At 47.4% G+C, this 25,096-nt stretch overlaps 1 protein-coding gene across 1 annotated transcript; it reads left to right on the top strand.

Annotated features, from left to right (window-relative positions):
- The first annotated feature begins 757 nt into the window (after window positions 1-757).
- Window positions 758-24,211, top strand: CKMT2 (creatine kinase, mitochondrial 2). The gene is made up of 9 exons (XM_071455089.1): window positions 758-912; window positions 4,633-4,831; window positions 5,777-5,872; window positions 10,204-10,425; window positions 13,524-13,609; window positions 16,102-16,225; window positions 18,819-18,953; window positions 19,336-19,461; window positions 23,996-24,211. The coding sequence occupies exons 1-9, from the start codon at window positions 758-760 to the stop codon at window positions 24,113-24,115; spliced, it is 1,263 nt and encodes a 420-aa protein (XP_071311190.1). The 3' UTR covers window positions 24,116-24,211.
- The last annotated feature ends 885 nt before the right edge of the window (window positions 24,212-25,096 follow it).

Raw genomic sequence — 25,096 nt, 5'->3', positions numbered from 1 at the left:
GGAGCCTCCCCTGACATGGAGAATGTGAACCCTCCTCACCCCTCTGAGTTGCTATAAATTTTAAATTAAGGGGCTCTCTGGCAAAAATATGGGAGCAGGAAATATCAGTTCTTTAACAGGGAAAAAAAAAGGATAAAATGAACAATGCAGTGAACCAAACCAACAGTGCCAGAGTCAGAACCCAGCCTGACACCCTGTGGGTCAGGGTGTTGGTATCAGTCCCATTGGAATTGTGGCTCAGCCCTCCTGCAGTGCCAGGGGTGGCTCTGTTGGAGCCAGGGGGATCTGTAGAGAAGGATGTGTTCTTCCTCTGCAGATCCAGGGGAAGGAGAGGCAGCTGCTGCTCCTCTGGGGAATCCAGTGCAGAAGCCGTGCTGGTGTCTCCAAACCTCTGGATTATATCTGGGTAGCAATGCTTGGCTCCTCCCTCTGGGCTCACATCTCCCAATGGGATGCTGTAGTTCTTATCAGCCATGCAGGGACATTCCATAGCTGTTATCAGCAATGTCCCCTCCCAAGGGAGGAGTGATTGTGGTCACTCAAAGAGAGAGATAAGGCAAACTGCCCGCTTGACAAAGGTAATCTGCCCTACAGATGGTAATGGAAAACATCTTGCATGGCAATCTTCACCATATGTCTGTGACAATCACCTATTACACCAGCTATACCACATTAAAATAACTCCCAGAAGCCCTTGCCACGAGCAGGGAGTGGTTTCAGGCCGGGCTGACCGTGGCTGTGCTCCTTGCAGAGAGGAATGGCTGGCACCTTCTGCCGTCTGCTGGCGGGGCGTGCGGCGCCCGCGCTGTTCGCCGCCGCAGGCACGGGCGTGCTGGCCACGGGCTACCTGCTGGGCCAGCACAACTCCGTCAGCGCCGCCGTGCAGGAGAAGAGGAAGCTCTTCCCCCCCAGGTAAGCACAGGTGGGCAGGGAGGGGGTGCCACCACAGCAGCACAGCCCCAGCTTTGGGTGTGGGATGCAGAGCCAGCGCCGCTGGAATAACGGCGCAGCGCCGTTAATAATAATAATAATATTAATATTAATATTATTATTATTATTAATAATAATAATAATAATAATAATAAGCAGCGGTGGCGCCTCTGAAATAAACACAGGCAGGAGGTTTTTCTCCTTCTTCATGCCGTTATTTAAAGCGAGCAGCTCGCGCGGGGAGAACCGACAGGTCTGCGCTCACGCCACCCCTGCTCCCAGGAGGAACTCCTCCTGACCAGTGGACAAAGCTGCTCTCTTCTTCCTCCCAGGAGGAAGAGGAAGGGTGCAGCCTTGTCCCCTGGTCTGTGGGCAGACATGGAGATTCCATCCTCATGAAAGCGTCAGGAAAATCCATTATTCTTTCAGTTTGACCTTCAGGGTCCTGCCTCTAGCGAGGTCCTTCCTCGGCTAGATCAGGGGTAAAAAAGGGTCTCAGCGTCTCTCCAGGCTCTGGGCTTTGTTCCTCACGTCCAGACGTCACTTTGATTCATCAATTTTGTGCTGGCCCGTTGTTTTAGGGGTTTTTGGCTAGGTTTGGTGAGGGGTCTTTCCCGTTGCGTGCTGGATCCGATGTCATTTGCGTGTTGACTCGATGTCCCTTCCCCTCCACCGTCTGGGTGTCATCTTCTAGGAAGCAGCAGAGTGTCACTGACAAAAAGGTGGAATTCTTAACCAGGTAGTAAACGAAAACGACAGCTGATTACAGTAACAAACAGTCAGAACTCCACCCTGGCAACAACTGGCCCAACCTGTTCACTCTGAAACCCTTTAAAAAAAATTGGCAGCTTTTTCTACTTATAACAACCTCCAGATCCAGGCGGCTCCATCCCGTCAGGGATGTGAGGATGCCTTGGAGTGGGTGCCTAGAACACAGGCAAGATCAAGATAATAAAGGGGGTATTTATTAAAGGCCTTCAAAAGGTGCACCTTGGGCTGTCAGAGGCCTCCCAGAGGCTACACCCAAGATGGACAATGCTCGCGAGTTTTCACACAATTATTTTTCACACAATTAAGTTTGGACCATTTGCATTTCAGGGGTTAATCCTCCAGTTCCAGCTTCAGGTATTGAAGTAATTTAGCCCCAGTTTCCTCCCCCTCAATTCACTTTCATTTATATTTTCAAGGCCTGAGGCTGTAGGGTGCCCTTGAGTTTCAGGCCCAGAGGAATTGTTTTGTTTGCCTAAAATGTGAAGACACTAATTCACACTCTATATGGAGCTCAGAGTTATACCCTAAAGCATGACAGGATTTGAAGAATATAAAAGCTACAATCCTAAGGCATCAGTGAGATAATACCAGCTCTCAAATAATGTCCCCAAACTAACCAAAACCAACACTGCTGAACGGCAACAAGACCAATATATGCCTCAAGTTTAGTGCTATATCATTCAATATTTGCCTTAAGTTTAGTGCTATATCATTATATTTAACTCATCACCAGCCAACAGCTTTGCAGATCCACCTATTGGACCTGATCATTGTATGGGCTCTGCTACAGGGAAATGTGAAAATATTTTCTCCATGCAAGCAGTAATAATGTCTTGTATTACTGCTGTACTGGAAATACTCCTAATTCTGCTACAAACTGACTGGCTGATGGTTAGAAATTAATTACAGGCCTTTTTCTCTGTAGATTGACTTTGCCAAAGGTAATGTGGATCATGCTCTGACAGACTCATTTTGTTATTTAAGTAATTTATACAATCCTAGCTAAAATATATTCCTAGAGAAGCACCACAGTTGTACATAAAGCAAATCACTACCAGTACAAGATAGCTGGGGACTGACAGAGTTGAAAAATCCCTTGCTAAAGCCTAACATCTTTATTTCCCCTGGCTTCATTCACCCTGCAGCTTTCTGGAAATAATAATGCCAAATTAAACCAAACCCTGATATTTCAGAAGAGGCACTGTCCAGCTGTCAGGTCACACAGACCCTCTGATCTCCAGGAAGCTGTGAGAGCACCTGGGGCTGTGAACTACAGAGAACATCTTTGTCTAAATTTATATTTCTGTCTGGCTGAACAAGTCAGTGCTGGGGCTCTGTCCTGCCTGGCTCAGATGTCCCAGTGGGGCTCTGTGCCCTCTCAGATCTCTTTGTGCCCCATTTCCCTGACGGCCCCACAGCACAAAGCACAGAGCAACACGGGGTTTGTTCAGCACCAGCACCTTCCTTCCTTCCTAAAACCCAATGCAGCATGTAATCCAAGGATAATCACACTTTTAGCCTCACAAAGTGTCCGGGGTGATGCCACAATCTGTCCTTACAAACGGGTTTTGGGATGGTTCCTTAATTGATCTCAGAGTGCAAAAAGCCGACACGGCACAGGGGTTTGCAGTAATAATCAAACAAAAAATGCACCTTTATTGAAATGACCACAGCAAATGCGTTAAGGAGGATGGGGGAAAAAGGGAAAAAATAGTGAAAAGAGAGGGAGGAAGAGAAAGGAAGGCATATAGCTACCAAATGTAGAACGACGAAGTCCTTTGAAGTCCAGTCAATGAAGTTTGTCTGGTCATGTCAGGGGAGATCGCAAAGACACTGCTCAAGCCAAGGTTCTTTACAGTCAGCAGTAGGCAAGAGCCATTGTCTCCTTGGTCCAATGGCCACACCTGCAGGGAAACATCTCCCTTTGGTCAGCTCGCCTCCCCCACACACCTGCCCTGGGTTGGGGGTCTCAGTCCTTGGGAGGAGGGAGCTTTCCCAAATCGGGTCTCATGTCTCAGTGCTTGAGGGAGAGGCTTCTCCCATCTCAGTCTGTCACGGTGGTTGCAGACAACAGCTTGGCAGGCCAGAAGCTCTGCTCAGGCCTCAGGATCTTGGCAAGCAACCATCTCCAGCAAAGCCAGGATTCCCACCAGGGTCTTTTCGGTCGTCCCAGTTTCTGTCCTTTCACAGATTGTGAGGCAGATGAGAGAAGCTTTGGACAGAGACTCACAGGTGACTGTCTAGGGCACACAGTAATGCCTTGGTATTGGAAAAGTACCAATATAGCCCAAATGGGACTTGCCTGAGCTTGTCTGGCCCTTGCTGCTTGACCAAAAGGTGGCAGCTGTGGTGATTTCACCCCAGAGACACCTTTGGCCAGCTGGGTGTGTGGTGTTTCACCCCAGAGACACCTTTGGCCAGCTGGATGCTGCAGCTGGGCACTGGGAGACAAGCCCAGGCTTGCAGGAGCTCAGGTTTCCCTTGGTGGAGAAGCTTTCAGGCGATGGTGAAGGAAAGGAGTCGGTTCTGATGGAGGCTTTGGATCCAGAGCTTTATTCTGGCCCACAGCCTCTGAATGCAGCACCAGCTCCAACAGAACTCCCTGAGCCCGTGGCTGCTGCTCCTTTAACCCCGGGGAGAGGGCAGGGAAGGGGCAGGGAGCCACCAGCCAGGTCCAGGAGGGGAGGGACAAAGGGACAAAGGACACCTGGATGGCCCAATGCCCCCCAGGGGTGGAGGGCATCTTTGAATTGTGCCAATCACTCAATGCCCTTCTGGAATGCCAGGACTGACAGACAGTGCTGGGAGGGGTGAGGGAGGGAAAGGAGAGGTGGCTGACACACCTGGGGAAGAAATCTTCAGGGAAAAACCCGGGGTACCTGAGGCAAACCATGGCATCACACCCCAACACCGCGTGCTCTCTCCCTGCAGCGCCGACTACCCCGACCTGCGCAAGCACAACAACTGCATGGCCGAGTGCCTGACCCCGGGCATCTACTCCCGCCTCAGGGACAAGATGACCCCCAACGGGTACACCCTGGACCAGTGCATCCAGACCGGGGTGGACAACCCTGGCCACCCCTTCATCAAGACCGTGGGCATGGTGGCTGGGGACGAGGAGTCCTACGAGGTGAGAGGATTCTGCGGGACTGGCCGGGTCTGTGCTCGTGCTGCTGCTCCCATCAGATGGACACAGATTCCCAGGAGGGGGCTTGTTCCTAAGATAAGTTGTGTCCCTGAGGGTACACACGCGGGGCAGGCTTGTTTTCCCTATTTATCCCTACTTCTCCACATTGGGAAAAGCAGGAACGTGTGGTATTACCACAGGTGTCCTCTGTGCTGCAGCTGAAGGTAATAAAATATACCTGCTTGGCAGCAGCTGCTACCTGCGTCCAGCAGCTCTCCTCCTTCCTGCAACTAAACCCAATTTATGGCAAAACTGTCCAACTCTGAGGCACACCAAATGAACCTAATGTGGAAATCACATTGCGAAGCAGCAGGGGCAGAATCAAACAGAAATGTCTTCTGGGCAGTGCCAGGCATCACTTTGGCTCATGAGGAAAACTGAAGACAAACAGCATCAGGGTGGACAGGTCATTTAGCTCTGCAATGAAAAGTGGAAAACAACAGGAAGATCTCATTGTTACTGACCCTATGGTCTGCTTCCCTGCTGCCTGTTCCTCTGTAGCCTCTGCAGTGTCCCCGTGAGGGTGGCCTCTGTTGGACATCTGCCACTCCAGACTCCCAGCCCCTGGGTTTGGGGTGCCTGTGCAGATGTGCCACTGCTGCTCACCTGCAGGGGCTGTGCTGGGGCACACCTGAGCCACGTGGCTCTAACCAGGACCGTCCCCACAGCAGGGAAGACTCGGGGCACTCCTGCATGGCTTAGAGCCAAGGGCAAGAGGCTGGGGGGCTCTGGGGGTGTGTTCTGCTTGGAAATGCACCCCAGACCCCAGCCTGGCTGCTGGGCCCCTGTCTGGGGTAACTGCAGACAGGAACCTCTGCCGGCCTGCAGCTGCTGTGAGGATGTTTCTGTGATGCTGCAGACTCTCTCTAGATTCTCTTGCCTCCTCAGGTGTTTGCTGAGATTTTTGACCCTGTCATTAAAGCCAGGCACAATGGCTACGATCCACGGACGATGAGGCATCACACGGACCTGGATGCATCCAAGGTAGGACTGAGATGCAACGAGACAGGAAAGGCTCTGAGATGCTTATTCCAGTGGTGATGCTGTGTGCAGCAGTACTTTCCTTTTTCTTGATCCAGCCGTGGAGACCCAGTTTCATGTTTAAGGAAATTGGGATGCCAGTCGTGGCCCTGCCAGCTGCATCCCTTGTTCTCAGCAGGGAACTCCTTTCTCTGACTTCTTCACACTCCAGCTTATCTGCATGACATGCTGGGTGTCAGGAATATTTTATTTCTTCTTGTGTCTCCATCCTGCTGTTTCACATCCTCTGATAAGATTTTAGCGTGTCCTCCTTAAATTTAACATGGTATTCTCTAATTGTCCTCCAGTGCTCTGGTTTGTGTCACAGTTTCATATATAATATAATATATATAATATCACTTGGACAGGTTGGTCAGTGGATGGCCATACACTGTTTTTAGTTACACAAAAGCCTTTTTTAAATCTGATGTTTTGCTAAGGTCTATAACACAGTGTTGGAATGCCAGGCTCTTTCCTGCTCCAAGGTCAGGGTGAATAATACTCAGAAAGGGTTGTTTTTGAAGTCTCACTCTCAAGTTTATTATCCTTATCTATTACAAACTCACGAGATGTGAGCTCTCCCTAAGAAATCCAAAGAGTGCCCCAAAACGGTGTCTGTTCAAGGCTACTTCAGTCCCAATCACCCAATAATAATAATAATAAATTATTGAAAACTACCCAATAAACAGTTGACATCTATATTATTCATGCTTCTAACCCAATTATGATCACCCAAATCCCACAATGCAGACATCTTTCACCCTATTAGAGAAAACCACCCAGATTCATGAAGAGGAAGAAGAAGGTGCAAAAAAGACACCTAACTCACACCCAAAATTCTCCACCTTGGCTCCCATATACTAAAACCCCAAATCTAAGTTTCTTCACCCTGTGAGATCACACATTTCTAACCAACTACACACCTGTGCTATCAATCAATTTTGAAAACCTTTTCCACAGGTCAAATGCAGTGTTCCCTTTTGGGTCTCTGCCTTTCAGCACAGAAAATTTAAAATTCTCAGCATCCAGGGTTCCGACAACACAGTACATTCATCACACTATTATTTCCATAAGCAATACATAGATATTGTTATAGATGCATATTATATGATTGGCTCTTCACAAATATTAAAATGAAGGCTATATGTGTTTATGTTGGAAAATTATGCTGTATTAATCTCTTTTAAGTAGTGTGGCAAATATACTTTTTTAAACTATAGCATAATATTAAAATAGAAACTATGTGATGTTTGTAACTAACTCAAGGAATGGAAAAGATAACCAAGAAATTCTTTGCATTATCCTAACTGGATAGAGAAAACAAAAACAGACACCAAGATCCCAAGAAAAGAATTGTTGCCTTCTTATTGGGAAAGCTCAGACTTTGAGGAACCAAGAAGGTTGATTTACAAGATGGGGGGGAAGCTAAAATTAAGCAGAAACACCCTGGTTTGAAAGGAATGTTTGAACCACGTATGAGATATATGAATATGCAAAAGGCTATAGCTTTTTAGGAGTAATCCTTTGTTAGCAAGGTGTGCTTTGTGGCAGAGTACCAGGCACCCAGACATCCGTAATTCTTTGCTTTTTATTGTCTCTTATTGTCCTAATTTTTATTACTATTTTCATTACTGCTTTCATTACTATTAAACTTCTAAAATTTTAACACAAGTGAATTTTGTTTTTCCCAGATATTATATTCATTACACTACTATTTCCACAAGCCACACAGTGCACACTTAAGCTGACAGATTATATTTTTTTATACTAACATGCAGCTAAAAAAAGTTTTAATTGATACTATCTCTAAAGAGTTATAATCACTAACAATATGCATAGGCTAATACATGTTATGAATGAGGTCCCTATATGTCTAATTTAATAAACCACTAAATTAAAACGTAGCAGCAATTTTGATTGAGCAGCAATTTTATATAAAACAATACAATCAAATATGATCAAGCAGACACAAAAAGAAATTTGGCAGTTGTTTGGATAAAACATAAGCAAAACCAATTGATTGGGGTATGGAGAGGGTTTTTCTCACCCTGCCTCACGTACAAAAGGCAAAAGGATCCAAACACAACCTATGTACTCTATGCTAATACATCTTCATCAATATTCTCCTCCTATTTTTGATTCTTGAAATCTATGTCACCATACTGCACAGCACATGTTCCAGTTGTTGCTAAGGCATCTTTTGGCTCTTCTGATGAAGGCTTCTCCTCATCATCACTGTCCTTTGAACAACCCCACAGGCTGCACATGCGCCCCTAGTCTTGTGTTATAGAAGCCAGTATTATATTCCAAAAACAAGCTTTATTATTTCATAGATACCTGGAATCATCCCAATTTTGTCCATTTCAAGGCTGACTCTCTAATTTTCCCCAGGCCTATTCCATTTTGGGATGTTACTTATCTCATACTACATCCTGCCTCCTATTTTCCCATGAACATCTGAAAACATCTGTTTCATGGCACTAATTACATCTCCTTTTCCTCTATCACTTTTTTATTGTATTTGCGAGGTGCCCCTATGAAGGCAGGAATGATGAATCTGACTCCATGTTCTCTGAAGGCTAATTTATTATTTTATTATACTATATTATACTAAAGAATACTGAAGTATACTATACTAATGAATACAGAAAGGATACTTACAGGAGGCTAAAAAGATAATGATGAAAATTCCTGACTCTTTCCAGAGCCCCAGCACAGCTTGGCCCTGATTGGCCAAAGAGTGAGAACAACTCACAGCAGAATCCAATGGAACAATCACCTGTGGGTAAACAATCTCCAAACACATTCCAGACAAGCAAAACACAGGAGAAGCAAATGAGATAAAAATTGTTTTCCTTTTCTCTGAGGCTTCTCAGCTTCCCAAGAAAAAAATCCTGAGTGAAGGGTGTCACTGTAGGACACAAAATAACACAATGCACACACACTGCTGATCTCAAGGCAAAAAAAGGAAGTTAAATTCTGACTCAAACATTATAGATTTCTAAAAGTGACAGTGGATTGGAGGGTGAAAGTGCCACCTCTCCAATGACACTGGACAAACCAACAGTCCATCAAATTTCTCCTCCTCCATAAAAGAATGAAAAACAATAAGTTATTTACATAAAGTGTGTGAGAAAGTTCGTCATATGTCAACATCAGAAGGCTTAGAAAATCTTTAAAAATCAGGGCGATAGAAGGGATTTTTCAGAAAACGTATTTGCCACACTTTTTAACAAATATTTTCCAAAATATATAACCAATATAGTTACAACAGTTAGTACAAATCACACTGGTTTATCATGCACATAAACGCGAAAGCCAATACTATCAGGGTCGTTTTGCAGATTTATCACACACATGTTATATTTGCCCAATTATCCAATCATCAAAAAAACCAAACAGTATTAAAGGTAGCAGCAATTTTAATTGAATAGCTTAGAATATATAAAATTGGATACACTTGAAATATTGACAATATAATTTGATTAAAAAGAAAGGATAATTTGGTTCCAATAATAGCGCATAAGCAAAGGATAACTGCAGGGCATGGAGTGCACGGCTCTGGTCCCTTGCCACCTCACGTACGAGCTTGCCAAGTGAAGATTCCCCCCTTTTATGCCATGTGTCAATGCCATCTCCTCCCATTTTCGATTCATCACACTTCCACCTTTGCCCTCATCACCACCTTTACCACACATGCTCCACCACTCGGTTTGGTGGTCACACCACTCTTTGGGGGTCATCACTGATGAAGGCCTCTGCTCTTCCTCGATGTCCTTTAATTCACCTTTGGGTTCCACATGTGCACCCAGCTAGTATAATGTAAGCCAAAACTAACATAATATAGGATAATATTATATTTAAGCATCAAAGCAATAAATGTCATATAATTAACATTTTCCGGGGACCCAACCAGATTTTCCTTTCTGTTAATTTTTAGTAACTGCTATCTCTTTCTTTTTCCTTGAACATCTGCAGGAAAAGGCGGGGGAGGGGTGGGGGTGGAACCCCTCCTCTCCCTTTCTTTCTTGGCATTACACCTTTTAACTGTTTTATTATTTCCAAAAGTTGAATTACTGTATCAATATTGATTACTGTTTCAATTCCGCCAGCACGGAATCATACCTACTAACCACGCACCTAGGTGTGAAAGCCAATACTATCGGGTCGTTTCGCACCGCAGATCCATCACGCACATAAATCCAAAAGCCAACATTGTCAGGACGTTTCGCGCCGCAGATCCATGACGCTCACAAAGGCGAAATCCAGCATGACCGGGTTGTTGTCCCCCTCAGATCACGCACGGGCAGTTCGACGAGCGCTACGTGCTGTCGTCGCGGGTGCGCACGGGGCGCAGCATCCGCGGGCTGAGCCTGCCGCCCGCGTGCACCCGCGCCGAGCGCCGCGAGGTGGAGAACGTCGTGGTCACCGCGCTCTCCGGCCTGCGCGGGGACCTGTCCGGCAAGTACTACAGCCTCACCAGCATGACCGAGCGGGAGCAGCAGCAGCTCATCGACGTGAGTCCGCCAGGGAAGGGCTGGCGGGGGTAGCACGGCCAGGATGGACGGAGGCGGGAGATCTCTGCAGCCAGGGTGTGGAATTTGGGGTTTATTGCAAAGGGCCTGGGTGCAGGGACCCTGCTGGAGCTGCCAGGCACAGCTCAGAGCAGAACTGAGAGAAGAGAGGGGGAGAGAGGATGAGAGGGTAAAGAGAGTAAGAGAGCAAAAGGGGTAAGAGCATAGAAAAGGAAGAGCTAAGAGACAAGAGGTAAGAGTAAGAGGTAAGAGAGCGAGGTTCCCATTCCAATACCATAAATCTTCTTCTGTGCTGAATATTCTGATTCTCACTAACCAATCCAGTACAAGATACAAATCCTATAGCATTTACATACAGCCTGTAAGAATCATTACATTACCATCCTGTGTTACATTTTAAACCCTAAAAACTCCTCTTTGGGCCCTTCTGCCAAGCTGTAGGGTCTGCTCTGACCCTTGGAGCTGCCTGCAAGCAGAGGGTGTTGTTCCATCAAAAGGGGATCACCTTCAGCCAGCCACACCATTGTTTTCCCGTTGTTCAGTAACTGAGGGATCTCAAGGCTTGCTTTCATTTCAGTCTCGCTTGTAGTTTCCATATTCCCAAAATCTTTTGCCAGGCAATCCTATTTGTAAGGCTTTCCTGTTCCATCTTGCCCCACACGCCAGCAGCGCCTGCACAGGCTCGGGTTTGGTTTAGTCTCCGCTCTGCCCGCGGGCGCACGCTTGGCTGCCCAGCCCAGCGGGATAACAGCATCATTAACCTGTGCCTAATGGGCTGCCGAGGTTTGTAACTTAGCAAGACACCCAGGGTCTGTATTTCTGCTAAGTACAGCACTGTGCGGGTCTGAGGCGTGGATTTATACCCTAGAGAGCGAGGCCACTGTCAAATCAAATCCACGTGGCTACTGCCACCTCTCTGGACAAGTAAAGAGGTAAATTCAGGACCTTTCCTTGAGCAAACTGATAATTTCTATATTAACCATTCTAACTGAAAGTATTACACTGAGATAGGCATTACACAGTATCTGCATTCCATTCTGTGGGGGTGGGGGGCTTTGCCTGTGATTTCTCTACGTCAAAATGTAGAGGAATTCCTCTACTAATTCTAATTTCCCAAAACTTGGCTGTAATTTCATAAGTGAACACTACACAAATTCTAATTTCCGAAAAGTGGCCGTAGCATATTTGCACCCAGGTGACCTTTTCCCAGCCCCTTTAATTATTCTCAAGGAAATGAAGGACCAGGCCCACAACAAGAGTTTTCATTGTCACACAGATGGAAAGGCAAGGATTTTCGTCATGGATTTTGTCACAGCATGTGACGTGTCAAACAAAGCTTGAATGTGCATTTTAAGTGTCCAAAGGAATGGCTGTACCCTCTTGGCTATACTCATGGCACATTATTCCGTCACATCAACCAAAGGGGAGCTGATGAAGTAACATAACTATTTATAACCCTGGGACCAGGTGTCTGGATTAACCAGGAGTTAGGAATTTAGGTAAGGTCAGTAACTTTTTTAATTGAGTGTCCCTGGTGATATGTTTATTGACAAGACGTTGATGACCTGTTGGAGGTTTTTATTTTCAGCAGGAGACAGCTCCTCAGGATGTAGAGGTTGAAACAGGAGTGTGGAAAATGTAATTCCTTCATGGTTTAAGGCTAAATCCTGTGGGAAGTGGAATAGGCTTCACTGATTCAGCAGCACTTTATCTCATTTTCTTTTGTTTCATGGTTGATAGCACAAATTTGTAGAGATCAGACACTGATGTGCTAACCTGAGATTCATTCCTTACCTCACACCAGTGCTTGCCCCTCCTGCAGCTCAGGACCAGGCTTCCTGCCAGCCTCTAAAGGCACCATCTCAGCTCTGCAAGATCAAAGTTTGTTTCAGTGAGATAAATGAGGGCTATTGGAATTGCACTCAGCACAGAAGGCATTTGGTGTTTTGCAGATTTGGGCCATATGCTCACGAGGAAAAGTAACATCTCTTTTCTTGCAAAAAGGGGGATTTTTGTTTCAAGCAAAGTGTCAAGTGGAGCAAGCTGAGGAAGGAAATTTGGTGTCCCTTTGAAGAACAAAGAGAACTCTACACCTTTTCTTCCTGCATGGTTGGAGTTCTGCATGCACCATGTTCATTGCAAAGTGTTCAAAGATGAGAACCAAAGTGAAATGAAGAATATAATAATAATTATTACATTCTCCATTTAGGGGAAAATGCAGTAAAGCACATCAGTGTTTCTACCATGTCATATGCCTTCTGGATAGATTGCCTCACTATTTCTAGTTAAGCCCTAGGTTTAAAAAGAAAAAGAATAAAACCAACAACACTGCCAGCAAAAAACCCTCGACATTTGATATGGCAGTGTTGAAAGAATTAAGAAATACTAGTTTTTTAGCACACACATGAAAATCAATATAAAATACGTATTTTCTTTGTGGGGAGAAAACCCAAAGCAAATTGTTTTAAAAGTTCTAAACTATTAGGCACGGGGCAAGCTGGTGGCACAGCATGTGCTACATTTATTAGGTCACAAACAGGAACATAACAAGCCTGTGATTCCAAAAGGTTGAGATTAGCACTGATTCCATTCCTACCTTGAGTTCACGTTCAGAATAAATACCTAAATCTCCATGCTGGAGAAGCATCTTTTCAGAACTAGCACTTTTCATTGTTTGGTGTTTGTTATTTTTTTCCCCAATGTTTAAAACTCATTGACTTCTCCTATGCTGAAATGTGTCTGAATGCAGAGGAGATCTCTGCAGCCAGGTCCTCCAGAGCATCCTTTGCTGTGTCCATGTGGACTTAGGCCCCAGCACTCATCCCTCCCTACACCTGAAAAATGTTTTTGGCAAAACATATCAGCGAGCATCTGTGAGAGTTAAGAAAATCTCCTGGGTAAAGAGATTTTAATTTCCAGCAAAGGAACCAGGCTCCCAGGCTGTACTGTGTGATTTGCTTGTGCTTCCACTGCCCTCACAAGAATGCACGGGGCAGCATTGCAGTGCTTCCTGGATAAACTGGAGCTGTGTTCTGTTTTCTCGGTCTCTCTGCCTCCCTCTGGCCCTGTCCTGTGCCCAGGATCACTTTCTCTTTGACAAGCCCGTGTCCCCTCTGCTGACATGTGCTGGGATGGCCCGTGACTGGCCGGACGCCAGGGGCATCTGGTAGGTTCTGTGACCTGCAGGCTCCTGTGTCCTGCCCAAGGATTGTCTTACAAACCTCCTTGCTTGTCCTAACCCTGCATGAACTCGGGCCCCTACTCACAGCATGCCCAGTTTGCTTCCAAAAGAGAAAGGTTTTAATTCCTGCACCCCTTTCCTTCCAAATGAGCTGGATGAAAAGGAGACAGGCAACTTGGATTTCCTGCTCTGTTCTAGGTCTGTTTCTACTGCCCCAACACACTCGATTTTGGGCCCAAATACAATATCTGCTGTGGAGATGAAGGGGTAACAGCTCTGAGAGTCCGAACCAACAGCAGAGGGATGGGGCAGCTGTGCAGTGCATCCATCCTGCTGCACTGCAGGCATTGCCAGGTGCTAAAACCCTGGAGAAACAGGCAAAAAGCATTCTGAGCAATCACCTGGTGTGATACCTGATCACCCCCAAACCCAGCGACCTGCTGGGAAACTGTGAGGATTTTTTACTTTCAACAAGCTTCCCATGAGATTCAACATGGTGCAGATTCTTTGGTCCCCATGGAAGTCTGAGGAAAAGGATAAAGCTTGGGGCACCCATTCATTGTCTCTACAAACAGAAGTACCAGCAGCATAATTGCTATCCAGGGATTTCCTGAATAAAACAGACCTGGGTTTTGGCTTCTTTTGCATGTGACATATCAGGGAGAATGGAAGGAAAAAAATAGTGTGATTGGAAAGTACTTCTGTAAGCCACATCTTGAAAATCTGCCTTTCTCTTGCAAGAAATTGCTGTCAAAAAGTGTGTACACTGTGGAGATAATTTTGGTTTTGATGATCCTGTCCTTGTCATGGGCTGCAGGGCCATTTCCACCAACAGCCCTGTCAGCAACAGCACAGTTTAAATGCATGGTCCTGACAGCAAAGGGGACACTTGCTGAACCAAAAGGGGAGGGGAGTTAGGCCAAGCTCAGACTATTTATAAAACCCTCCCTCAGCATTAGTGCACGGCTGAGGAGGAGGTGACTGGACCTGGGCTGACCCCAGTGTCAGGACACAGGATGTTTACACCTGCTCAGCATTGCACTGGCCAGCTCCCACTGCAAGAAGAAAAAGGAGACGTGGCAAAAGGCCAGCTGACAGTCAGGCTCTCAGTGATCTTGAACTTTCACTTTCATGTGCCTCAGACCTGGTGGTATTTCACTGCTGGCACAATTAGTCTGATGCCATCCATCACCCTCTACGTGCTGTAGGAAAGTGTCAGGACCCAGGACACCCCTCTGTCTGTCCTGAGCAGCCCAGACCCTGCCAGGGGGCTCAGAGACCCTGGCACAGAGCCCAGGATGCCCCTGTGGGTTTGATTGTGACCCATGGGGCAAGTTACCAACCTTAGAGGAAGATCTGCAAGCCAGGACAAATTAAGCAGAATGGCAGTGAATTTATCACAGGTGAAAAAGTCGATTTTGGGGTTTTGGTATGGGGGTTCAGGGGGCAAGATGGAGGGATCTGGGCATGTCCAGCCTTTCTCCTTCTCCTTCTTGGCCTCCATCTTCTGGGTGATGTTGGCACTTTTGGATTGGTTTAGAGTAGAAGCTCAGTGTCTAACACAGGTGACAGGTATTGGAAAGTAACTGTAAATATTGCACAGGTAGTTTTTAGTATAAAAAGATAACCCTGCCCTGGGGCAGGCAGAGTGCCTCTGACTGTCCTGCTGAGCGGACCTGGGCAGGGCAGGAGAAAGAATTTTATAGATAAGGAACAATAAACAACCTTGAGACCGAGAAATGCAGAGCCCTGACTCCTTCTTCAAGTGCTGGGCTGGGAGCAGAGACTCTCTAACACATCTTGGGGTCACTGTGAGCAGCAGAGACCCCGGCAGGAAGGCAGTAGTAGGAGACTGGCCAAGCAGAGGAGAAAGCAGGAGAAGGGACCCAGCACCTGACAAAGCCAGCCCTGACTGCCTGTTTGAGGCAGGAGTGGGTGTTCAGGGGTTCTGTCCTTTCTGGCTGAGCAGAAAGGACAGAGTGAAGCCTCATGAAGGATCCCAGACACATCCCTGGAGGGATGCAGACACCCAGTGCTCCCAGGGACACTGGGGTTTGAGGCAGGGGAGAACAAAATTAAATTAAATTAAAAATTAACTAAGTGCACATTACTTGGCTCCCAACAGCATGCGTTTGGGTTGTCTGAGAGCTTCCCTGAGGACAGAGGGGGCAGAGCTTGGCTTCTCCCTTGGCTGCATCCCCAGCTCTGCTCCTGAGGGAGGGCCACGGCAGCATGATGTGACACAAAACTCTCCTCACACTGTGCCCAAGAGGCCCTGTAATGCCATGGGGATGCATGAGGGATCCAGTGGTGGAACCAGCCCCAATCCCTCACTCCAGACAGCAGCTTCATTATGGCAGTTTAACATCTCTGCTGCTTGGGAAGTCTGTGATAAAACTAAGGATGCTGACAGTTATTTCTCAGGGCTTGCCTTTTTAAAGACATTATTTTATTTTTTTTTCTCCCCTCTTGACTAGGCACAACAATGAGAAGACATTTCTCATTTGGATTAATGAAGAGGACCACACCAGGGTGATCTCCATGGAGAAGGGTGGCAACATGAAGCGTGTCTTTGAAAGATTCTGCCGTGGATTAAAAGAGGTAGTGTCTCAGTGAGTTCATTATTCCTGTTTGTTCACTGCTGTCACCCCTGCTCACTGTGGTTCCCACTGAGCTGACATCTCCAGGGGCAATGAAATTAAGTCACATCAGTCCATGCAGCAAACCACATCAACACAGCTAAAGCAAGAAACATGGGCAGATTAATAGCTGATTTGTAGGGGAAAATAAATAAATATCCTGTAGTTGCAGGTCCCCAGCTGGGTAATAATTAGCATTGACTCCATGATGCTCAGAAGGCTGATCGATCTTTTATTATATCACAATTATTAAGAAACTCCTTGCCCTTTCAGAGAGTCACCATACAGGTGGACCCAATTGGTCCTTGAATCCAAACACCATCACCATTGTCTAATTAGGAAACCACCCTTTGGTGAGCAAATCTCCACAACACATTCCACATGTGCACAGCAACAGGTGCAGCAAGGGAAGATAAGAATTGTTCATCATTATTTTCTCTGATCTTCTCACAGCCTTCCCCAGGACAATGCCTGGGAAAGTTGTGCACTGCCCTTTGTGGCCAGAGAGCTGCTGTCACAATATACCTTCTTTCTTTTCTTTCTTTTCTTTCCATTTTGTGCCTGCAGACTGTGGGAAATCATAAATGAAGCACTTTATTTGGGTTGTTTGATTTGCTTGATTGAAGACTTTATTTGGCCCATCCTCCTGGCTCTTATTTCTGAGGCTGGGAGCAGAGTGGAATCTGCTGAGGTTGTGCACAGGACTGAGGGTTTAGGACCCACTATTTCGGGGAGATATGGGGGTTTGTGATTAAAATACTAAGAACTGATAGTCAGGGCTCGTGGGTATTATTTGGGTTTAGCTAATCACAATGATAAAACAGGCTTCCAGGGACAGGGTGTGGGTTAAAATAGTTTTGCCCAGATGATCTAGGTATGATTCAGGTTGGGTCTGGGCCCCGTGCAGCCCTCTGACCTGCTCTGGCACAAAAAAAAAAAAGTTGATTTACCAGAGAAATAGAACTTTACTGTGCCCCACGGGTAATATCAAGGATCCCTGGAATGCTTTGGGTTAGAGTTAGGGTTTGCAGTGGGTTTTGGGGCCCAGAAAAACAAAGCCACCTGATTTATGCTCTGCTGGCACCAAGGTGGTTACTGAGAGTTTCCAGGGTGGTTTCCAGGCACACCTGTGAGAGTCAGCAGTGCACAGGTGGTGACACAGCCCCCAGGTGTTGTCCCCAGGTTTGCCTCTCGTGCCAGCCTGGGGACATGGGCATGGAAAGTGGTGGGGCAGCTTTAGGGAGCTGTGCCCTCAGCAGGTGTCTGGGGCAGCAAATCAGGTCCAGTTTCCCACCATCCATTGTGTCAGCCTCATAAAACATAGAAATTATCCTAGGAGAGTAATTTATTCTGTATCCTCCTGCAGACCTGAAGTGTTCAGCTGTATTCATAGGAGTCCTGTGAGCATGAGCTGGTTTATGCATCCAGTTCTCCTCAGGGGGAGATGAGAACTGAACTGAAATTGTACTGGGTTTGCACAAGCACAGATGGGTGAACAGAGTACCAGGTTATTCAAAGGGCAGTAGAGCCTTGTGATTTTCCTGCAGGTAATTATTTCACTCTCCTGTCAGTTCTGGTCAGAGACCTACAAATGAGAAGTCTTACCTACAAGCTGTGTTGTCTCCTTATGATGGAAGTGTGGCACTTAAGAGGCCAAGTGTTCTCTTCAAGGAGTCATGACATCAGCTAGAAAACAACACAAAACCCATGTTCAGGTCCCTGTGTTTGCTTCATAGTGTTTGAGTCCTTTGGGGTCCTGTGTTGCAAACTTGGTTCAAAATTACTGAGTTATAAACAAATGGCAAAGGCCACAACTCTTAAGTGGAGACTTGGCTCCATGGGCCAAGGCTTTACCAAAACACCACGACAGGGAGTTCTCTGGTGAAGTGACCAAGAGCCTGCAAGATAATTTCTTGCATTATGCTTTTTTTTCTGACCCAGAGACGGGGCAGCTGAGAGGTGTTTTCAAAACTCCTATGCCATTTTCAGTCTCACGAGAAGGGTGAGACAATACAGATGTTATAATTCACTCCATCACAATCAGAAGCCAACTATTTCCTAATTACAATTCACTGTAAGAGTTTCTTGGCCTGTCAGCTTTGGCCACACCATGCTGTAGATGCCTTAAAGCCAATTATCTAAAACTACCCCTCGTGGGTGTCACTACAGTGCATCTTTCACAGTTCTGTTTCTCCACAGTATCCAGCCTGATTTGCAAGGCCACCCTTTGTAGCTTGTTTCTAGCTCCATTTCTCTCTCAGCAATGTCTGTCCATTCCTTCCATGGCATTTCTAAGCCAGCATTTCTTGTCCCAAGGTTTGCACACTGTGTGAGCCTTCTGTCAGGCTTTGAGAACTCTCCATAAATCCATTTCCCACATCAGCAGTCATGAGAAGGCGGTGAGGAAATCCTTCTGTTTACCCGAGGAGTGCAAACATTTGTATCGCACCTAGACCAGACTGCACCCAGCTGTAAATTCCTGCCACTCCACTGGCACCTGGCAATCAGGCACCTGTGAATCTGCCCCGTTTTGTTCTGTTTCTGTGCCCACGCAGGTGGAAAGGCTGATCAAGGAGCGGGGCTGGGAGTTCATGTGGAACGAGCGCCTGGGCTACGTGCTGACCTGTCCCTCCAACCTGGGCACGGGGCTGCGCGCGGGGGTCCACGTCAAGCTGCCCAGGCTCAGCAAGGTACACGGCACTGAAATGGGACAAAAGTGACATAAATGTGACATGGTTTAAGTGTGACGTGGGCCAGCTCTCCTGGGGTGCAAGGGAGCAGAGGAGAAATGAGAGATTACAGAACTACACATTACAAGGATGTGTGTAACAAGGTCTGGGGATAGTGCATGGCTAAAGGAGCATGCTGTAATCCTGCAAATTGCTGCATTTGTTGTGGAATTCAATCTGCTTAGTGGGAGGCCACACAGAGGGGCTGTAACCAAAGGAGTGAGAGAACTGTCCACCTCTGCCTGTGCTTGTGGCAGCGCTGTGAGGGTCACAGCATTGCAGTGAACTCAGTACACACACACTGGAAGGCACAGTGGAAACTCAAGGCTGTTTCTCCCGACAGGACCCCAGGTTCTCCAAAATCCTGGAGAACCTGCGGCTGCAGAAGCGTGGCACGGGCGGCGTGGACACGGCAGCTGTGGCTGACATCTACGACATCTCCAACCTGGACCGCCTCGGGCGCTCTGAGGTAAACTGCTCCTCTTGGGGCTTCCTTCTCTTTGGAGCTTCCTCCCTGCTTTTCAGCTGAGATCTGTACTGGTACAGGCCACTTTCCCTCTGCTGAGCTCAGTGGATCCGTGGCAGTTTTTACTCCTCGTGATTCTGGCCCAGTGGAAATGCTGACTGAAAGGAGAACTGTTAACACGCATGAAGTGCTTGGTAAATGCTCCTGTCCTGGCAGTGAAAAAAACCCAGCCCTGAGCAAGCTGCACAAACATGTGCTGAGGATCTCCATGAGGGTATGCAGGTGCTGGAAGGAAGCGGGCATGGGGTCCTGACCCACACAGGGACTCAGGCACTAAAGCAAGTCCTGGTGAAGGGTGTTGTGCTGAGTCACACACTTCCTCCAGGGTTACACAGCAGCACAAAGCTGCCACCCCACAGTGACTGAGGAGCTGGGGCTGTTTTCACTTGTCCTCTGTGGCTCTCAGACAAGAGAGCTGTTTGGTCTTGGTGTGAACAGCCAGGTGTCTGCTGCGGAAGGCAGGAGCCTCTCCTGAAATGGAAAATGCAAACCCCCTCCCTCTGAATTGTTGTAATTTTGAAATTAAGGGGCTCTCAGGCAAAGATATGGGAGTAAGAATAACAGGTCTGTAGTAGGAAAAAATAAAAATAAATTTTAAAAATGCAGTAATACACAGCACCACTGCCAGAGTGAGAGCAGGCCCTGTCCCCCTGTGTGTCAGGGGGTGGCACAGCCCCATCCCATGGGGGCTCAGCCCTCCTGCAGTGCCAGCTGTGGCTCTGCTGGAGCAGGGATCCTGCACAAGGGGGGAGTTTTCCTCTGCAGCTCCAGGGCTGCTGCAGATGGGCCTGGGCTCCCTCTGGCCATGCAGGGCAGCAGAAGCTGCTCCTCTGGCAATGCACTGGGCAAAGGCTGCTGGGCTGTCCCAAAGCTCAGATTGGATCCAGGTAGGAATGCTTGGCTCCTGCCCTGGGCAATGCAGCATCTCCCCATGGGATGATGGGATTGGATCAGCCCTGCAGGGACACTCAGTGGCCATGGACAGAAGGTAATTAATAATGAATGGCCCATGAACAGCAGAGATCTCCTGGAGGGAGGGCTGGCTGTGGGAGAGACAAAGAACACTGCCCCACCTGGGTTTAACAGATGGTGGTAGAATACACACTTCTGCTTCCATCTTTCATTGCAACCTAAGCTCTGTGTTTAAACCAGAGACTGAAATCAGGGCAAAGATTTAACAGTGAGCCCTGAGCCTTCCCTGTAGGGCAGAGGCTGCAGTGAGGTGGGTGCACCTCAGATGTTTGCTGCAAAGCCATTTCAGAGAGAAGGAACATTTGTAGTGCCAGAGCATGGAAATGACCCTGCAGCCTGGAGCAGCTGCTCCCCTCCTGCCAGCTCGGCTCCCACGCCTCACTCCAGCTTCATGCTTAATGATTTTATGAGCCAGAGCAGTTCCTAAGAGCACAGCTAATGAGGATGGGGGGAAACAGCCGTGCCCGGGAGCTGCTGCTCCTGCCACAGCTCAGACTGAGCCAAACCCCATGGCTGTGGCAGGCTGGGTATGGATGCAGGCTGGTCCTGGTGCCGCAGCCCAAGACCTGGGGCCAGCCCCATTCTAGGCAGGTTTTCATAACAGAAAAACAACCCTGGGATAATGCCCCTGGGTGACAGCAATGTTAACCCAGCCCACGGTGCCCCCCTTCCTGGCTCACCTGCCAAGGGGACAGCCCAGCCAGGTGACCACTGCTCTCTGATCCAGATGTGCCTCTGAATGTCCCCATGGCCAGAGACACAGGTCTGGAAACTTCAAACATTGAAGTTTAATGCAGGCTCTTTGGATCCAAAATGAAATAAGTAACAGGAAACAAAATAAATAAGAGTGAAATACTATTAAGCTGTATTATTTGCCAAAACAGCCAGTGACAAACAAACACATCTATTAACACCTGAGACATCATCATGTGTGTTTTATATTAAAGTAACATTAATAACAAAAAACAGGATTACACAGCATGATGAATTGAGTCCTGCTGACAGACAGCCTAAACCTACAAATTTTTGCTTACATGAAGAGTTCCACTGAAGTCAGTGATGCCTCCTATAGCAAGGATCCAAAGGATTAAGGCAACAGCTAAGACACAAGCCCTACCTTGGAGATTCATGAAATCTAAACAAGACAAGACATACCCAAGGGGATAAGAAAAGTTTTATTATAGGATAAATTTTTTCAGTACATAATTAAATAAATGCCATTATGCGGTAAATGTGTTTGCAGAACTGAATTATGCTCCCAAAGGTGCAAGATAAAACTCTTTGTATTCCAGCTCTGTTTCAGTTACTGGTCAATGCAAACTTAATATGAAATTTGTTTTCTTATGGAGGCTGCAAATTCAGACCTCTGAATTCCCAACACAGCTAGTCTGTAAAAGACAATAAAATAAACTGCTAAGCCACTGAGATGCTTTATAGTAAAAACAAATCCCTTGAAAATCAGCAACTGCCACAATAAAGAGACAATGGGATTTAGTCTTCACACTTGGTTTCAACAAGCCAGTGATTAAAGGTTGCTAATGAACCATTTCATGGAGATTAAGAAATACCAGCTTTATCTTGCTGCCTCAGAGTGACACAGGGTCTGTGGTCCTTAAATGTCTGCTGGGGACAGGGCCCCTTGTATTCTCCAGCAATGTTGAAACAGGTTATGAAGACACCACCACCCCCTGCCATACAGTTTTATGAATTTTGGTGCTTCTCTGGGCCTGGAGTGAATCCCACCTTTGGCAGTGTCACTGATGCTTGGAGTGGCTGCCTAGAACAGGGGCTAGACAAGATTAAGGGAAGAAAAGCAGCTATTTATTAGAGGCCTTCAAAAGGTACAGTTTGTTTGGGCTTTCAGAAGCCTCCAATGGACTACACCAAGGTGGTTGATGGTTTACCTTTGAGTTTTTCATAAAGGTAAAAGTTTGGTCCATTTGCATTGCAGGGGTTAATCCTCCAATTACAGCTTCAGGTAATGAAGTAATTTTCTCCAGGTGTGCCCCCCTCAATTCACTGCTGTTTTCATCTGAGACAATAAGGTGTCCTTGAGTTTCAGGCCTAGAGAGAAATTGTTTTGTCTGAATAAAATGGGAAAACAGTAGGGAAAACACGGTATGGAGTTTAGAATTACACACTAAAGCAGTACAGGATCTACAAAATGTAAAACCTGGATCCCAAGGCATGAACTGAGGAGTGCTGAGCTCTGTGTGCTGAGCCTGGCAGGATGGGCAGGCTGCTCCCCACGGGGCCATGGCCACTGCAGGGGAAGGACACAGCTGGGCTCTGTGAGCCCCCTCAGGCACTGTCCATGTCCCAGCCACACCAAGGACACCCTGAGCCCCCAGCAGCATCCAGGGCTGGTGTGAACCAGGACAAGCAGCCTCCTTCGTGCTCCCCTTGCACCACCATCCCTCCCAATTCACTGCCACGCCTCTGTGCTCACACATCCTGCAGGCATGGGGTGTCTTGGGCTTGGGAGCTGGGGAGACACAGCAAGGACTTCAGTGCTTCATCAGGCACTAATAACCTCTCATTGACGTTATTATAAAGCAGAGCACTAGGGCTCAGGAGCTCAGTCCCTGGGTAGGGACCGGGTGCCCGAAGCTAGCTCGCTCATGCCAAGGCCGCAGGGCTACCATCTAGCAAGCATGGTGATTATCAGCTCTATAGTGATTGCAAGCTCTCAGGATTTCAGCTCTGCTTGCTTGGTAGTGGTGCCCTGGGCTGGAGGCTGCAGCAGACGGAGAGAGAGGAGAAGGAGAAGGCGCAGGCTGTTCCACGGAGATGGCTTTATTTGGGGAGGTCCGTGAAGGGTCTCTGCTCTTCTTCTTTCTCAACTAATGGGGTACAGTATGCTTCTTGTATAGGGTTGGAAAGGATCCAAGCTTGACCAATGGGTAAGGGGTTAACATGACATTGCCTTATAGGGTTACAGAGATAGGTTAAGGGCAGAGAACGGGGAAACAGGAATTTTCTTTTGCTGTTTCAGCATTCCTATTGTTCATATTCTCCATGGTGCTTTTCCTAAATCTATGGGGTTTACTACAAGGCACTGCCTGGCAGGGCTGAACACTGACAGCACAGCTGCTCGGTGCCCTCACCCTCGTGCAGAGTGGGGAACACTCGGGGCCAGGCGTCCCTGCTCAGCAATGCCCTGCACCCTCTCGGGGGTCGTGTTTGAAACAGGTCCCTCAGCTCCTGCCTCAACACCTTGTATAGGGACTTCTGCCTGGCTGGTTTGTTCCTCTGGGAGCACACTTTGGTGGAAATAACTTTAGGGACCTAACTGAAAGTTTCTGCTGCTCAGGGCAAGCAGGAGAAGGGAATTACTGTGGCTTTGCACAGTGTGTACTCCTTGAGCCAGAGGCGGTGTGAAGTCTGTGGTCCTCCTCACTTTCAGCTTTGTCTGCTGTGGTAACAGCACAAGCCAACTTCCCACTCTTCTACTAACAGATGAGCTAAACCCTCTGGTACCACAACTCTCCTCTTGTTGTTGTAGGTGGAGCTAGTCCAGATTGTCATCGACGGGGTCAATTACCTGGTGGACTGCGAGAAGAAACTGGAAAGAGGCCAAGACATCAAGGTGCCACCCCCCCTGCCTCAGTTTGGCAGGAGATGAAGTTGCTGGTGATGGCCGCAGCTGAGGGCAAACGTGGCTGCCTTTGTGATGGAAAGGCATCCCTGTACATCTCTGTATAAATGCATTGTGTAATAAAACACTGCCTGACACCTCAGGTCTCCTCCATGCCTGGCTGCACTGGCACAAAGTGCTCGGGGTGCAGCTTTATTGGGGTTTACCCACACAACCACCTTGGGATGCTCTTTTTTGGGGGATTGCTTCCCTTCCTTGGCTGGTGATAAGGAAAGTACCACTTCAGCTGTGCAAAAAGCACAGATCTCTAATTCTACGCAGCACTTGTGGACATATTTACAATGCCATCCTGCTCATTTCTGCCCTGTGCCTTTGGCCTGCAGCAACCTGGCCCAAAACCCAGCAGGCAGATCAGTTTGCTGATATTCTGCATCTCACCTAAACCTGCCCAGCTCCAGTCCCCTCCTGCAGCTCTCAGCCTCAGAGGTAACAGGGTTTGGCTCAGCTGCCACTCCCCAGAGTGCCTGAGGATGTGCTGCCACGCCAAGGGACATCTCCATGCTCACCATGGTCCACGTGCTCAGCAGCACAGTGGAAAGGAAAAAGCCAGCAAGGGCTGACAATCCCACTGATTGCTGCTTTTTTTGCATATGGAAACGCAGTGCTTCACAGCCAGAACACCAGTTCCCAGGCAGGTCCCTGGGTGAGTCATATCTGCAGAGCTGTGGCTGGATAGCTGGCCCATAACTGGCTACAGACTTTTAAAAGTCACAATTGGAAGCTAATTGAGAGCTAGATGGTGAATTAGCTGCTCTTGAAAATCAGCAGCAGGGTGTGCTGGCTCAGGAGAGCTGCTGAGTATGGAGCAGGCTGGAGCTTCCATGTGATTACTGTTACTTCCTCATCTATGCTGGGCACATTCCCTAGCATTTTGCTGCTGGCTTTCCAAATGGTGGTTAATAATAGTAATTCTGGGGGAGGGAATCAGACTATTGCTGATTTTACATA

This window comes from Agelaius tricolor, unplaced genomic scaffold (assembly GCF_023055355.1).
Source record: "Agelaius tricolor isolate 1412-34295 unplaced genomic scaffold, bAgeTri1.0.p SCAF_44, whole genome shotgun sequence".
NCBI lineage: Eukaryota > Metazoa > Chordata > Aves > Passeriformes > Icteridae > Agelaius > Agelaius tricolor.
The sequence above is the reverse complement of the archived record's forward strand: the minus strand, read 5'-3'. Positions and strand labels throughout refer to the sequence as shown.